Source organism: Harpia harpyja, chromosome 3 (genome assembly GCF_026419915.1).
Source record: "Harpia harpyja isolate bHarHar1 chromosome 3, bHarHar1 primary haplotype, whole genome shotgun sequence".
Taxonomy (NCBI): domain Eukaryota; kingdom Metazoa; phylum Chordata; class Aves; order Accipitriformes; family Accipitridae; genus Harpia; species Harpia harpyja.
The window spans coordinates 21,696,903-21,712,495 of NC_068942.1; the positions used below are offsets into that span (position 1 = coordinate 21,696,903).

Here is a 15,593-nt window from a genome sequence, read left to right on the forward strand (position 1 = left end):
TCTCTCTTTCTACCTCTTCACTTCAGCAGAGACTCCAACCCAAAATAAGCATCCCGCACTAAAAGTAGGGAAGCACAATCCTTGGCCAAGTGGGTGTTCCATGTTCCCACCACTCCAATAACAGATCATTTTTAAATCAACCCCCCAAAAACCTGAAGACCTCCCAGTTGCACTAAACAGAACAGTTACATCCTTTTTTGGCCAGTAGGATAAAATGTGATGTTATGACTCGCTGTATTTTAGGGAGAAATCTCCTGTGGCAATCCTAAAGCTAGCTTACTTTCAGAGGAAAATGCTGAAAATTCCAAACCTATCACTTGAGATCTTACGCTGTTTCTGTACCGACAAATGTAATCGCACTTGCCATACTGCACTTTTTCAGATACTTCTCTGCAGAGAAATGATGTTCCCCTAAATTAGCTTTTTAAGATAAACACACATGCATGTGCTGTTTATTGTACTTTAAAAATACAACAACAAAAAAAAAAAAAGTTGAGTGCAGAGAAAATTCTTCAAACTGCATTTGGAGAGTGACCCAGGATGTGGGAAAGTTGTCTATTGCTTATGTTATTTTTTTCACCCACTTTTGAGTGCTTTGAGGCTACATTTCCCCTGAGTTATGACAGATATTGCCACCCACCTTAGTTCTTCCTGCCTCTGCCCTAACAAAACCTCTTTGTTGTTTTATCTAATCAGATTCAGAGGCCCTGCTAGAGTTGGCTCTTTCAGACTGTTCAAAGCGGTTATATTTCTTATTTCCCAGGCTTCAGAAGAACTAAAAATAACCAAGTGAAAAACTGAAATACAAAGCTAATACTCTTGCCAGTGTTAAGCAGATATGTTGTCAGGATTAACGAGAGATTTTACAGATCTGAAAAATTTGAATAAATCAGAACACTTAATTTTTCTTTGCTGAGTTTTCTGAGTTTAATCTTTTCTATGCTACTAAGAATTTTTTATAAAAATATTTACCTTAGTTTTTTCTGAACTGAAGATACGGGGTGTATCTTCACACAAAGAGAAAAATTTATTATAAAACTTTCTATATACAAAGGAGAATATTCATGGCAGATGAGGGTTTGCAGTTCAAACAACTTTGTGGTGAGAGCAACCCAAGTTGATTCTCCAGTCCCCGTGTGGAGTAGGAGTCATAGGTGTGTCGCCCGATGCCAAGCACTGAGAATTTTCACTGGCAAAGAAGGACCAGCAGTAGGCATGGGACAGGATCATTAGGCTAGTTCAAATGTGCTACGGTTGGTCAAACCAGCCATGTTTGTATCTATCTTTGCACAATAATTTTCCCAGGATTTGTCAAAAATGAAAGCTCGTAACAGGAGGGATCTTGCTCTACTGGCTGGATTACGCAGCAGAGCAAAGTTTCCCAACAAGTTTACAGAGAATCTAAAAGCAGCAAAAAAAAAAAAAAAGCAGCATTAAATGTTGGCAAAGCAGCATTAAATGTTGGCAAATGCACTTCTTTTAAGTTGAGAGAGTGAGAAGCAGCTATAATTATTGACTGCAAACATTTACCCTCTTGAAGGAACTTTTAGCTGCTTATATTTGCTGGTGATAGCACAGTTTTCTCTATGATGGGGAAGGGTTTACTCCTGCAGCCAGTAATTACAGCAACTTTGCAATACCCCTCTTCCAGAGGAACTGAAAAGTTGGCAGCACAGGGCACAATATTAAGGCAACTAAGCATTTACACAAATGAGCCAAAGGGATGATCCGTTTTCAAAAAGTCTGCGAAACGGTGCATGTCTAACTTCCAGAAACCGGGAAATGACCATCAACATGACAACCCAGCTTCTAAACCTGCAGCTCCGTTCAACGGATGCAAGCGTGAAGCAGAAATAAGATTAGCGACAGGTCTAAGCCTCTGGAATAATCTGAAACATGATGCAGAATTTAGTTCTCAGCCCATGGAGAAACTGCATGATGGAAAACACCCGGCGGGTGAGATGCTACGCTGAGTTCAGGCTAGCTACCGTAACACAGTCGACCATAAATTTGGCCCTCATGATCTCAGGACTACAGCTAATCAGTGGCGGAACAAAATAAGACCTGCAGTGAAACAAAAGTGAAAGTATTAAAAATTATCTTTTAAACTGAAATTATAATTAGGTGAACTATAACTAATCCTAATTTAACAATGACAGACTACTGTTTTCTCTCACACAAAATACAGTTCCACATAATTTTTCCATTTCCTGTGCAACTTGTACTTTTATGGAAGGGTCTTCCTTTTTCTGATGTGTATACTGGAAAGGGGTTTTATTGCATAGTCATGTAAGGAAGTATTATCACAGTGGGCATGCACAGAGAATGCAGTTTTAACTTAATTCACCAGTGTTTGTTTGCTTTTCATTCAGTATGAAACTGTTAACCTTTAAAAAAACATAATCAAGAATATGGCTAAATATTTGTTATCATAATCTCATATTTCACATATTTGCAAGTTCAGTACTGAAATACTATCTAATGCAATGCCTCAGCCAAAGTGGATGTGGCAGACGTTTTGTTTCTTTTTTTATTTGATGTCTTTTTCCCCATTGACATTTATGGATTATACGAATCTGAAATGAGATGAGCAAAACCAAAAGTATAGATATTTTATCCCTTTTAATTTCACCATCAATTGTTTGAAATTATTACTCTAATACACGAAGCCTTATATTTTAGCAACCTGGAGAAAAAAAATGCGTTAAGTGTACACATGCCACACATTTAAATGAGAAGCCAACGACTACAGCAGCAAAATCTGGTTTCACAGAAGTCAACAAAGGCTTCCCACCCATGTCAGCAGAGCCAGAATTTTACCTTATAATTTGGGGCTCTGTCCAGCAGGATCTATTTCAGAATTTGTGACCGCCTTTCTGCTTTATTAACATTGCCGCCCAAATTGCCACGTTCCTGGCTGAAATTCATGGCTAGCCCTGCTCTCCATTTTTTAAGCTCCACTGTCAAGAGCTGTTGAGAAAACTGCTCCAACTGGTTGGCATTAGAAGGAAATGAAAATCTTTCAAGTGGCTATTGTGCATGTTATTTGAATGCACTGGATGACATTTCAACACCAGGCAATGCCTCCTCTCCACCACAGTCATCAAGAGTGGTTTGGGTTTTTTTTCCTTCCCATATGGGCACTGAGGTTTCCAACAGCATTGATCACTCCGCACATTTTTCTATACTTTGTACAAGCCTCTTTGAACATCTTTCTGCAAACAGAAAGGCTTCAATGTGCAACAGTTTTTTAGCAGCTTGCAGGATTGAGCCCTTGATGTGATTATTTGATTATATATGAAGTAACTCTCATGATCAATGAATGATGTCACAGCTATTGCTTTGAAGTTAACAGCAAAATTTGCATTGGCTTAAATCTGAGCAGGATCAAGGCATGCAGCATCAGACTGACATCCCTTAATTTCCATATTTCTCTTTAAATGCTCATGCCTCGCTCCATGCTTTTTCATGAGATGAGAGAAAAGAGCAAACGCTGGAAACTGATGTTTTCACCAGCAGTAGGCTGTCACGCTTAACAAATTGTTCTAGTATATTAGTTTATGTGGGCATCCTGTCCTTGATCAGCTCCCACATTTCCCATAGACAGCAGCAGAAGTTGAGCACAAAGACGAAATGAATGACCCATACTTTGCAAATAAAAATATAATACTCCATCTGCAGACAAAAGGTCTGATTGAAAGAAGCACTGCAGCACCTTTAGCAAAGTAAATCCTATAGACTTGGGTGGAAAATACAGAGCCTGCATTTCTTTGCTTTGATGAATTTAAACTGTAATTTATACTTGGCATAAAAAAATCTGGGATACATAAAGGCCATATTGGAAGCATGGTCTTTATCTCTCAAGCTAACAGGAAATGAGAGACAGTAATAGGATTTTAACTAGTTTCTCACTTGCAATGAGTATCCAACACTCGCCGAAGAAAACTTTCTTTCAAAATCTTTTCATTCCAAGTCTGCCCAACAGAGAATCAAAACGTGTATGTGCGTGTGTGAACAACGTTCATTTGTATTCTTAAGTGAGCTTGTTTTATTTTGCCATTTACTAAATGCTGGCGTAAAAATTCCTAAAGCAATGTGACTCTCACAACAAACACAACTGACAGACCCTAGCTGGAGAGCACATGCAAGCACAGACTGCAATTGTTCTGTGGTTATTTGAGAGACAGTGGTCAGGGAAACAGGGGTCATTAATTTCTCCGCATTATTTTAAACATTTGCAGAGATGTGCTAAAATGCGTTAAAAGCACAGCAGCCGACATCTGAGGCTGAAACGTTAGAAAAGCTTTAGAAGGGAATTTCTGCGTAAGAGCGATAAGGCATGAGTTTGGGTTTGACCTCTGCATTAGGGGAAGCGATTAACTCTTTCCATCTTGCTTTTCCAGAAGATCAGCTAGCTGAAGGACTCCCGGAGTAGCGCCTCCCTCAGAAACGTGAGGAAGAGACCTCGGCTGCAGGTGGCAACGCAGGCTTCCCGAACAGGAGCAGGGGTGGTCCTCTGCGCCGGCCTCGCATCGCCACCGGCTGGAGAAATAAACCCAATTCTGTTGTAATCCCCCCGCTTTACCCCGCGCAGCTCCTAGAGAGCAGGGGCCAGAAACAGCGCGACAACCTCAGCAGAACCGACAGCGGGCCGGGGGAGGGGACGACGGGCCGGGCCCGACCGGGCCACCAACGCCGCGTCCCGGACCTCCGCTCCCGCCCGGCGGGCCCCGAGCCCGTCCCTGAGGTGGAGTGGGGGACGGGACGGGACGGGACGGGACGGGACGGAGCAGCCCCCGCGGCCGGCAGCGGCCTCCCCCCGCCTCGCTGGCAGCCCCGGAGGCAGGTGCGGGGGTCGGGCCTCGCCGGCCGCCGCGTTATCCCGGCGCGACCTCCCCCTCACGGCGGAGGCGGCCCCTCTCCCGCCACCCGGTAGGCGGCGCCGCTCCCCAACGCCCGGCGCGCGCCGCCGCCGCCGTCCCACGTCACCGCGCGGCGACTTCCGCCTCCAAGCCGCGCCGGACGGGCCGGACCGGACCGGGCCGGGACGAGGGGAGGTGACCTTTGACACGGTAGTAGTGGCCGCCGGCCCCCCCGTTGTCCCCCGTCACGTGTCTTCCACCCGCGTCTCCGGCGGGGGGGGAGAGGAAAGCCGGTGGGGTGGGGGGGATCACGTGACGCGCCGCCCCGCGGTCAGTTTTGGCGGGCGGTACGGTGGCCGGGAGGGTTTCCTAGGCAACCGCGCCGCCGGCGAGGGAGGCGGCCATGACGGAGAGGGGCCCGACGCGGGCCAGGTACGCTGCCGGCGTCCCGAGGCAGGGCAGCGGGCGGGCCGCCCGCCCTCAGGGCAGCGCTCGGCTCTGAGCCGCTTCCTCCCCGGTCCCCTGCCGCTCTCTGGAGCGTCCCCTCGGGCCGCGGAGCCGAGCCCCACCCGCCGGCTCGGCCTGGCGGTGCCCCGTCGGGGGCTGCTCTTCTCTCTCCTTCCTTCCTCCCGGCCGGCCGGCCGCTCGTCTCCGGCCGGAGGAGAGCCGGGGAGTCGCGGCTGGGGTTGGCAGGAGCGCGGCCCGCCGGCCCCAGGGCTGTTGCTGCTGCCCGGCCGCCGCCTGTGCCAGCTCGGCGTCTGCTTTAGGGGAAGCTGGAGGAGGACCGGGTGACGGCTGGTCCTAGCGCTGGGGTGGTTAAAAGATTACCTGAAATGTGTTAGGCTGTAGAAGCTTTCCTTCAGCCCTGTGGTTTAGCCATACCTTCCCAAAACTTCGGCTTTCCGCACTGTGTTATAGCAAATACCCCAGCAAGTGACTTCTCTGTTTTATGTACAAAGTCATTTGCAAGCCTCCAGTTCTAAAGGTGTGGCTGTATTTGGTAAGGGTAATGTTTGTCTGTAATCTTCTGTTATGGAAATTGTCCGACATATTTTTTGTCCTTTTGAAAAATAAAGGTTTATACGGTTAGTTTTTATAAAAGCTGTAACTATAAGGTAGACAGAAGTACAGGTGATGTCAGAAGAATCAGTTTGTTTTTCTGGTAAGGCTGGAATTAAGTATTCTCTGCTTGCTGAAGTAGTTGGCACAGCTAGTAAACTGTTAAAGCACCTGATGTTTAGCATCTAGTGTTCTTTGATGTAAAAGTATAAAAGGACACTGGATTACGTGTGTCATGAGAGGTAACATTCTTAATCTTCTTACCGTGTTTTCAGAGATATTGTCCAAGTGCTTACATAAGGATATCTTACTCAATTCAAAGTCTGGGCAGTCTGCTATAACTTTTTTTTTTTATTTTTTAACTGCCAAAGCCAAAGTGTCGGGTGGTCTATGGATGAATAAGGAGTGAAAGCAGGAAGCAGTTGTCACAACTCGCCTGTCAAAATCAATTTATTAGGTAGGTAACAGTCCTGTGTACTGAGAGCGCTCCATATTGGGAGAAGTTTTATTTAATGGTAAGAGCATTTCTGCAAATGTTTAGCCCTTTTATGTTTACAAAGCACTTCTCAGCCAGGAAGATGCTAGGGTAGTTTAATGCTGCTATACACATGCAATTTTGAAGGTAGCCATATGTGTTGAGCACTGTGATATACAAAAGCTTTGTAGCGTTTTGTGTGGGGGGCATATTTTATACCTGAGAAGTCAACCCACACTTTTGGGAATGGGAGAGGGGCAAGTGCCTTTGGCTTTCTGTGTCAGGACAGATCAAACCAAATGTCATTGTCTAATCTTAAAAGACTTCCATGTTTTTATCGTTTACTGAGTCCTAAGCACAGCAGAGGCTATGAAACAAAACTTATAATGCCAGATGTCTCCAGTTTTGGAGAAGAAACATAGAAAGGAGTTAAAAGCCCTTAACATGGGTGGGAAGTATTACTGCAGCGGATTCTTGTTTGATCATTGACAAAATGTTTAATTGTGCATAGCTAAGAGAGCTGTCTTTTGAAGAAAAATGTAAAGATGGTGAAGAGAATCATATGTTATTTATCCCTCAAAGTTTAAATACTGAAACCGTTGTTTTGGAAATTAGTATTTTGATAATAAGGAATTTGGGTAATCCAGGTATGTTTGCATTGATTGTCTCGTTCAGTAAATAATTTAGATTAGGGGTGGGAGGAATGAAATTTGGCATCTCTCTCGAGATTTTTTTTTTTTTTTTTTGCTTATAGCTCTCTAGAAAGCAGCAAATCACTAGGCACTTCTAATTTCAGAATGCTTTTAATTAACTTTATTTTCATTCTCTATCTTCGTTTTTAAACTCAGTTGTTTGGAAGGTAACATCCAGTTGCAGATTATGGCTCATCGATTTTCAAAAGAAGAATTAGATGAGCAGTTTGAAGAGTTTCTGAAAGAGGTATGTTTCAGAGCAAGGTCACATCCCTTTTCCCTATTAAAATACAGGGCGAAAATTGAGTATGGAATAATATGAAATGGAAGGTGCAGCTGTGCTTTTATCACATAATTGACATAGCTGTCTTAGGTGTGGGTCTTTTGCAAAGTCTTAACTTCATTGCTAAACTTAACTCATACTATTTTGCTATATTGAAATCAAGAGAACAGTTTTGTGATTAAATAATTTTTTTGTCACTGCTAGGTTGTATCTTCAGAAAGCCCTTGCTTCTTGATTTTTGTTTCAGTTTGATTGTGTGTGTTATTTAGTAGCAGAAGCTTCAGATTGATATATAATTGAAAATGAGATAAAAAACTTTTCCTGGATGTAGGCACAAGCTATTTTTTAAGAATTTCCTTATTTTTCTGTGCAATACCAAATTTCACTGACTTCTATTTAAAAATTCTTGTATTAATCCTAACAAAATGAAGTATGTTGTAGTGATTAGAAAATTTTAATTCGATTCCTTTTATTCCTCATGGTGCTCGATGATTTTTAGTACAGGCAAAATCATACAAGTCTATGAGTTATGACTTAAGCTAACCATTATCAGACATGGTCAAAATGCCCTAACTTGGTATGTTTTTTTCACTGCAAATAGACCTGTAATTTCAGAATTTGTGTGTCTGATAGACCAGAGGGCAGCGTGGTAACCCTAAGGTGTAAATACCGCATACATAAGGACTTTACTAGATTCTCTCACTGGCTATAAGTGTCGCTGATCATGGCAGAGAATATTCTGTGGGTCTTTTGTTATATGTAATGTATGCTTAAAGTTTTTTTGATGTAGAGGCTGTGCTACAATTTGATTACTTGTAAAAAATGTAGGTGCTAGATTATATAAAAATTGCACTTGTACTGTGTAGTAAAGATCTGTAGTAACCAGAAGCTTCTTTTCAAGAAGATTTTAGCTTTTCCAAGTAGGTCCGTAACTCTGCCTTGACCATGCAGCTTGTGAGGTATTTTTACAGATACAGAGTAAATGTAACTTCACTGAGCAATACTAAATTGAGAGAATAGAAAACCAAAATGCCATCCGAAATGTACAATTCACAAATAACTTAAATTTGATGATGTAATTGAGTTAAAATTCTTGAATTCACTGAAATTACTAATCTTAGTAGAAATAGAAAATTAGGCTCTGCATTTCTGTCAAAAGTTCTTTACTTACTATTGTTGTGAAGGGAGTTGCTCTGGGGAAGAGAAACAGGTTTATTCTTTTATTTATTTTGCGCATCTGTCAAAACTCTGCATACGATTGCTTTAGTATTTTGTTCCTCATTTGACATGCTCTCCTTGCTCCTCAGCTATTGCCCACATTGAGAATGCTCAAGCTAGAAAAATGTCAAAATAGCTGTATTGAATTACTCTAAGTGGTATTTGGCGTGTTCCAGAGAACATAACTTTTAACAACTCATGTCTTACTTTGAAACGATAAAAAAACAATTAAAACTGTATGTATGTAAGGTGTTTAAGCTTGCTGAAACACATATACTGCCAGTCCAGTCTTTAAAAATATGCATTGTTTTGTTTTGCCAGCTAGATACAGACCTAAACAACAATGACATTATCTACTCTCTTACTTTATACGCATGCATCTTTTGTTATGTCCCTCCCTTTGCTTTTGTTTTTTATAAAGTGTGCAGCCTTTTATTGTTAGAAAGATGAGAAACTGGTGTGCACCATTGTTTGAAATTGCTGCGTAGGTGATGTTTGTGTTGAGAGTGTAACAGTGGAGGAGGGAATAGCAAAAACTGTTTCTTAGTAGTTTGAGGAAGACTTAATATTGTTTAAGCAAATCTTTCAGAAAAGAAATGGAGCAAGATGGTTTTTTCCTTTTAAATAACTCATAGTTAGTGAAACTTCCTTTATTGGGAGGGTTGTATGTATGTTAGCGATTAAAACATACAAAGTTAAAAGCAAGACTGTATATACAGTTGGATGATGCAGGTCTAATAGGATTAAACTAAGTCTTTTGGCATATGCACTGAACTTTAAAAGCTATCAGTGAAGAGGTTTTTCTAGCCTTTTATCATTAAACAGAAGGAAACACAATGTGCATTAACAATTACTGCATGTAGGATAGGTCTTTTAACGATTCCTCTGCCTGGTCACGCTTATTCCCAACCCCTTGCCAGAACAGCCTGTTGTCATCCATGATTCTTCTCTTCCTCCTCCATTGTCTGTGTGCCTGTGATCCTTCCACTCCCCACCACCAATATCTTGCTTTAGCGTGCTTCCCCTATTGTCACTTTAATTTCCCTTAAGCATCATCTGTCATATTGGTATAGCTCCTAGGTTTTCAGAGTGTTGGCTGTGAAGTTCCCTTGGGACATGCAATGTGAGGAGCTCTTTCTAATACACAGTGCTTCAATTAACTGCTTTTTTTGATGACAGTTCAAGCAAAGCAAAGTTATGAAAAAGCCATTGTCTCCTTCTAGTCTTCTAGGTTGACTTTTGTTCTACTTGATATTCATGGACAGCTGAGAAGGAAGACTTTCAAATGGAAAGGCTACACCATCTTTATTAGAAAATCTGTAGTATAGCACCTGGAAGAGTAACACTACACATTAAACCATGTTTGAAAAACATTTTTAATTTTTATTAAAAGATCAGATATATTAAAATATTATTTTGTACTAAAAATATAATTCGGAGTAGACTTGTTTCATTGAAAAAGACTTGGTTTGTAAAATAATTAGGATAACTGGTCATGAAAGTCCGAGTGTTTCAGATCCAATTCTCTATTACCTATTTACTTAAGTTCCTTCATGTGTATAGGAGGTGGTAAGCTGATTATGTGCCATGTAGTTGTCCCAGTTCTTAAAACTGACTCTTTGGGCTTTTATTTAAGTTGAGATTAAACAACTGACACTTCTTTTTTTTTTTTTCCCCCTGTGTCTGTGCTCCTGAAAGGCTGACAGGCTGTTTTATAGAGGGGAAGGAAGAAATCAGTGCCACTTAGTGGCACTGAAAAGCCATTACTGGTCCAAAAAGTTGATTGACTAATTTATTTACTTTTTTTCAAAGGAAGAAAAAAATCTGTAAGTTTCACTGTTGAGACAACTGACATGTTGGGAAAAATGCACTAGTATTTTTGTGTCAGCATTTCTTTCCCAGCTGCTGCAACTTTACTGTCTGCAGTTGACAAGATGGCTGGACATAGAAAGTTTCCAGAACTTGAGAACAACCTGTGGGAGTTTCAGTTTCTTTAGTTACAATACTCTAAGGAGTACAAGCATCATTGAAGTTCTGCTTGCAGAGTAGAGGGTACTGTTAGTCGTAAAAGAAACAGCAAGCGATAACAGAGCTTGCATCAAGCACCTGTTAGTACTTCTAGCTAGCAGGAGGCAGTCCGACCTTTGGGGACAATGGCACTAGTACTTGTGTTGTGACTTGTGTAAGGAAGTTGTTATTTATAGGACATTTATTAAGAATGTAAAGCTGGTTTGTCCTATGTCACTGAGCCAACTTAAAGAAATTGCAATACATCCTGTTGTCTCGCAGTTTCATAATTTATTAAAATTGTGTTTTATTAAAGTGCAAGGCTCAGAGCACTTAAATTTTCTTTCTGAGACTGTATGACAGGCATTTAGTTTCTCAAGTGAAACTATAAGCTCTAAAGATGTTATCGGTCAGTGATATTTATATGAATATTATTTTCTTATAATAATTTTTTTCTTAAATGGTAGTTTTGGATAATTGGCATTTGATTTATGGATGTTCTTGTTAGGCCCATATAAATTGAAGCATCAGATATGTAGTAAAGGTAGGCTTTTATGCTAGTGCTTTTTATGCAATAGGAATCAGGCAGTGGACTGCAGAGGCTTGTTTTTATAAAATACCCTCTTGTGTTTTACATATTAAGTACTCGCAGTCCTGTTGCCTCTAGTATTCTGTTTATATTATCACATTTTCTTATTTGTGACTATTACAAAAGTGAAGCTTTTGAAATTTTTCCATATGATGCATTTCATATGTGAATTCTTTGTTTCTTACGCTTTATGGCTTTTGCTAACTCTGTTCACAGTGTTAAGACACTTCAGGACAATTGGTTTCAACAATTATGGCTAAAACATTAGATAAAAATAAAAAGTATGTCATTGCCCTTAACCCCATGTTTACTGAGTTTAAGTACAAAGAATACATAGCACATAAGATTGCAGTGCGCTAGCTTAATGAATATATTTCCTTGTTCAATGTCTGGAAAGCTAATTGTGGCTCTGAGCCTGCTGTAAGCCACAAAGAGCTTTATTAAAGGAAAAGAGCAGAGATTAGTTGTTTTTTTTTTTTTTAAAAAAAGCAGCATCACTTAAAAAAAAGTGATGCTGTCTTATGAAGTGTCTGTAGGTCTTTTCCTTCCCATTACTCTTCAGTAACTTAAATTCATAGGATGTTCATACTCATAGACTTTTTTTCTCCATTGATTTAAGCCATCAGTCAAAATTGGCATGGGTGACTAGCACATATGAAAGCTTAATACACAGAGTTGGGTAGGAATGGCTCTGGCATTTCTATTAATTTCCATGAACACAAAGTATAAAATTAATTTCTGAAATCTGATTTGCTGGCAGCTAGAATGTTGCTTGTGAAGGTTTATTTTTAGAATATTAGTAGTGTTGTTCATGTACAAAGGAAGGCTAAGGCAAAACTGTTTCTGCTCTACTTCATTCTCTTCAGGGATGTAGTCAGGATTTTGGTTCTTATATGTTGTAACTAACTGAAAAAGAACTGATTATGCTGTTTATTTGAACATTTACTCTACTAAGCAGTTAACTTTAACATATCCAGATTCTGGCAGTGGGGTTGTTATAATATACAGTATTATGCCACATGACTATTGTTATTGTTTCTTACTCAACTTTGTCATGCATATACAAAAAAGGCAGACAGTGGGGAGTAAAGAGGCGCATCTGAACTCAAAAGTCCAGAACTGAGTGGCTGAAAGACAGTTAGCAATGTGAAAATGTAAAGCTGTCTTTAATCTTGTATGCAATTGACTCAGTCTCTTTCAGATGATTCACTTGGAAATTCAAAGAAAAAATCCAGCATTCTTGAGACATTGGGACAGCCCAGGAAAAAAGAAACTAAGAAAAAGGATTCAGTGCCGTGGTGGATATCTGAGGAAGATTTGGATGATGGTGGTAAATAATGTAGTTTTGCAAATTTTTGGCCACAGGGGGTCAGGCTAGTTCTTTCTCATACTTCATGTAGGCCTGGTTTCAGATTAAGTTGATGCCACTCAAGTGCTTTAGAACATTACAATGCAAGTTTGTAAAGTATAAAACTCAAATGTAATTGTATTTTTTTAAAAGGGATTGTATTCAAGCTGTAAGCAAGCTTTCTACTGTTTTTTCCTGTAGCTTTCAAGTTATTAAAACTTGTAAAGAGTAAACAGTATAAATAGTAAGATAATTAGAAAAAGTAACGTATGAATTCTGCTGAAATATTTGTAGGTGTGTTTTGTAACCAACCTGTTCCTTATACGGACTTTTTATAGATTTCTGTTTTCAAAACTGGAGAGGAAAAAGACCAATTTGTCTGATCTTATGCTAGTTACAACATTTGTAATAGGTTGGGGAAGCACAGAAAAACTTCAACAGCAGCTGGTTCAAAGATGTCTGTCTGTCAGTATTCTCAACATTTTCCTTGCCAAGAACCATGGCTTAAGGGTAAAAGGGCTGTGATGACATGATTGCTAGTTCAATATTGACTTGGTCACGTAGTTCTGAAAGAAAATATATTATTGTTTGCAAGCTTTCTACCTCTAGTTTTCCATTTCTTCATCATTTTATTTTTCAGTAGTAAAGCCTATGAGTAGTTAGTTTCCACAGGGTGATTGCCTCTTGTTCTTGTAGTAATTGGTGGCTTCTTATTTTCATGATTTTTGTAACTTACAAATGGAGCTTAACAGAAAGTTCCAGAAATCAGTTTTTCATATGACAGAGTTAAGATACTGCTGGTAGCCTCCAATTTTAAGCTTAGCTCTTTCGGTCAGTGTTGTCATAGTTAGGAGTCAAATCTTAGTTAGCAGTTGTGCCATTTAGGCATAACCCTAATAGGTGTCGTCTGGACTGCTTATCTGTCTCTGTCCTTTTAAGATGTTGCTGGAAGACTCAGATGGATATGAGAGAGTTCCTATCAGGTAGTTATGAGATATTATGATTTCCGTGCAGCTTTTGAAAAAATGGAAGGACAGAGTGTTCTTGCTGGGTAAAGTGTGAGAATTAAGTGGTTAGCATGACCTCCTTTTTCTACATACTAGCAAAGAAAATTTTCAGGTGACTTCAGAAGTTCAGCATTCTTCCATGTTTTTTCTGAGATGCTTGAGGCAACCCATAAAGCACTTTGATGCTTCTCATGCTGCTTAAACCAAAAAGCACTGGAACAGGTACTTGAAAGGCAGGGTGATGACAAGTTTTAGAGAACAGTGCTTGTATAGGTTAAGTACAATGCAAAGCAGAATCAGAAGAATTAATGTGATTGTATCAAGTTGTTCCCATCCAAACCAATTCTACCACTTTTAGTTTTTAAATTAAGAATATCTTATCAGCAGTGTAGTTTAACCAGAGGTAAAGCTATTAGAGCTGAAACATGCTTGATCTGCAGTTTATTGAGGTATAAAATAAAAAGAGTTCTGGTAAACTTTTTAAGGCGTCTTTTAAAAAAAGCTTCTCCTTTAACAGGAAAACATTCAGAAGGTGAACCTACTCAGTTTTGCCAGTATGGAATCTATTTACTTGCGAAAGAAGCTATCTTGTTCATATTCATACTCTTGATGAGGGGCTGGATTATTTCGGCAGGAGTTGAAAGTAATCTGTGTGTAATGCTTTTTGAACTAAAGGTCCAAGATATCTTGGCAGTTGGACATAGTTAAACTGAGAATACAAGAACATGGGGCAAATATGCTAGATCTGTGCACTGAATTCTTCCCCAAGCACCATTTTTGCCAGCCAGATTTAGTTTTATTTCATCTACATCTCTGTCATCACTCTCTGCATAGAATTCCACGCTTGTGGGACACATGCAGTAAGCCATATGCCACCTAGTACTTTAATATTGGCAAGCAGAGAGGCCTTTAAGTTTTACCAGAGGGCTTTCCAGGTTCTGTCTTGGCAAGAAGAGGATAGCTCTGTGGCATGAAGCAGAGCTCTTTGTTGTATCATCCCATGAGGAAAGGGCTGTATTTGTCACACTGGACACTTGCAAATGGTAGCAGTTGTATTAACATATGCTGTGATAGATTAGGAACTGCGCAGCACAGAAGCAATCTGTACTATGATGAATGCCATTCTGCTAACTAAAGTCTAGTTGTAGGGCAATTAACTTGGAGACAGAAGAGAGCCATTTGCAGAGGCCAACTTGGCCGCCTTCAGTATAAACTGAGTTTTCCTCTGCAGCTACAAAAGTAGGTAACTTTTATGTGGCTATAACTGAGAATGATGAATCCCACACATAAAGGGGGATTTATACATGTGTGTACACACTACAAACTATGCTATGATTTTAGTTCATGTAGATATACTTGCAGTGTTTTAAAATGGCAGGTCAGGTGACTGTAAGGAATTCAGTGTGGATAGGCTTCTAGAACTGCTCCTTTTTTCCTCTGTGTGTCTCTCTGTTTGTCTTGCATGCTTCCAAGTACTTTGTCAAATACGCTTTTGCCAGATCTAATATTCTTCAGCAGTTGTATGTTGTGTAGTATGTTGCTCAGATGTATTAATAATGGATGAAGGCACAGCAGCATTGCAATAGAAGTTACTGCGTGGAATGACTGAGAAGATGATTTAGATTTGTTGCTTTTTATAAGGTTATTAAATGTGCCCTACATAGCAAAATAATTGTCCTGTGGAAAAAAATAATAATATTGCTGTGATGGTAATAAATACGGAGATAAGCTGAATTTAATTTCTGAAAAGCGTAATGTTGGCATGCTTTGAAATTTTGTGGAGATCCTTGTGTGTTCTTCTAGGCTTGAACCTCCACACTAGTTGCAGACAGGACTTTGTTAACAGGCTGTCAGCTAATAGAATTATTTTTTAAGTGTTTTGTCATCATGAATCAAACTTATGTAAATGTATAAATCTTACCTCTACCTACAGTGCGGCACCACATTACAAATACGGGCTCCATATGTATGAGTTGATGTGTTTGGGTGGCACTGTGTAGAGATATTGTTATGTTAACAAAGTCTAGCTAATTAGCTTGACTAACGCATCAAG

The 15,593-nt window shown here is 40.0% G+C and overlaps 1 protein-coding gene and 1 long non-coding RNA gene across 9 annotated transcripts in view; one reads left to right on the forward strand and one right to left on the reverse strand.

Moving 5' to 3' along the window:
* Window positions 1–2,603: 2,603 nt before the first annotated feature.
* Window positions 2,604–4,971, reverse strand: LOC128139358 (uncharacterized). Its single transcript, XR_008234343.1, has 2 exons — window positions 4,631–4,971; window positions 2,604–4,542 (listed from the first exon to the last, which is right to left on the reverse strand). It is a non-coding gene; the product is annotated as an uncharacterized LOC128139358 (long non-coding RNA).
* Window positions 4,972–5,000: 29 nt separating this feature from the next.
* Window positions 5,001–15,593, forward strand: part of CEP162 (centrosomal protein 162) — a 51,682-nt gene continuing 41,089 nt past the window's right edge. For 3 of the 8 annotated variants that reach the window (XM_052781589.1, XM_052781592.1, XM_052781593.1), the window contains exons 1-4: window positions 5,119–5,294; window positions 6,293–6,378; window positions 7,245–7,335; window positions 12,377–12,515. In XM_052781589.1, coding sequence (XP_052637549.1) covers window positions 7,276–7,335; window positions 12,377–12,515 — 199 coding nt within the window. In that variant the 5' untranslated portion in view covers window positions 5,119–5,294; window positions 6,293–6,378; window positions 7,245–7,275. The other 5 variants (XM_052781590.1, XM_052781595.1, XM_052781596.1 and 2 more) reach the window with 5 other exon arrangements.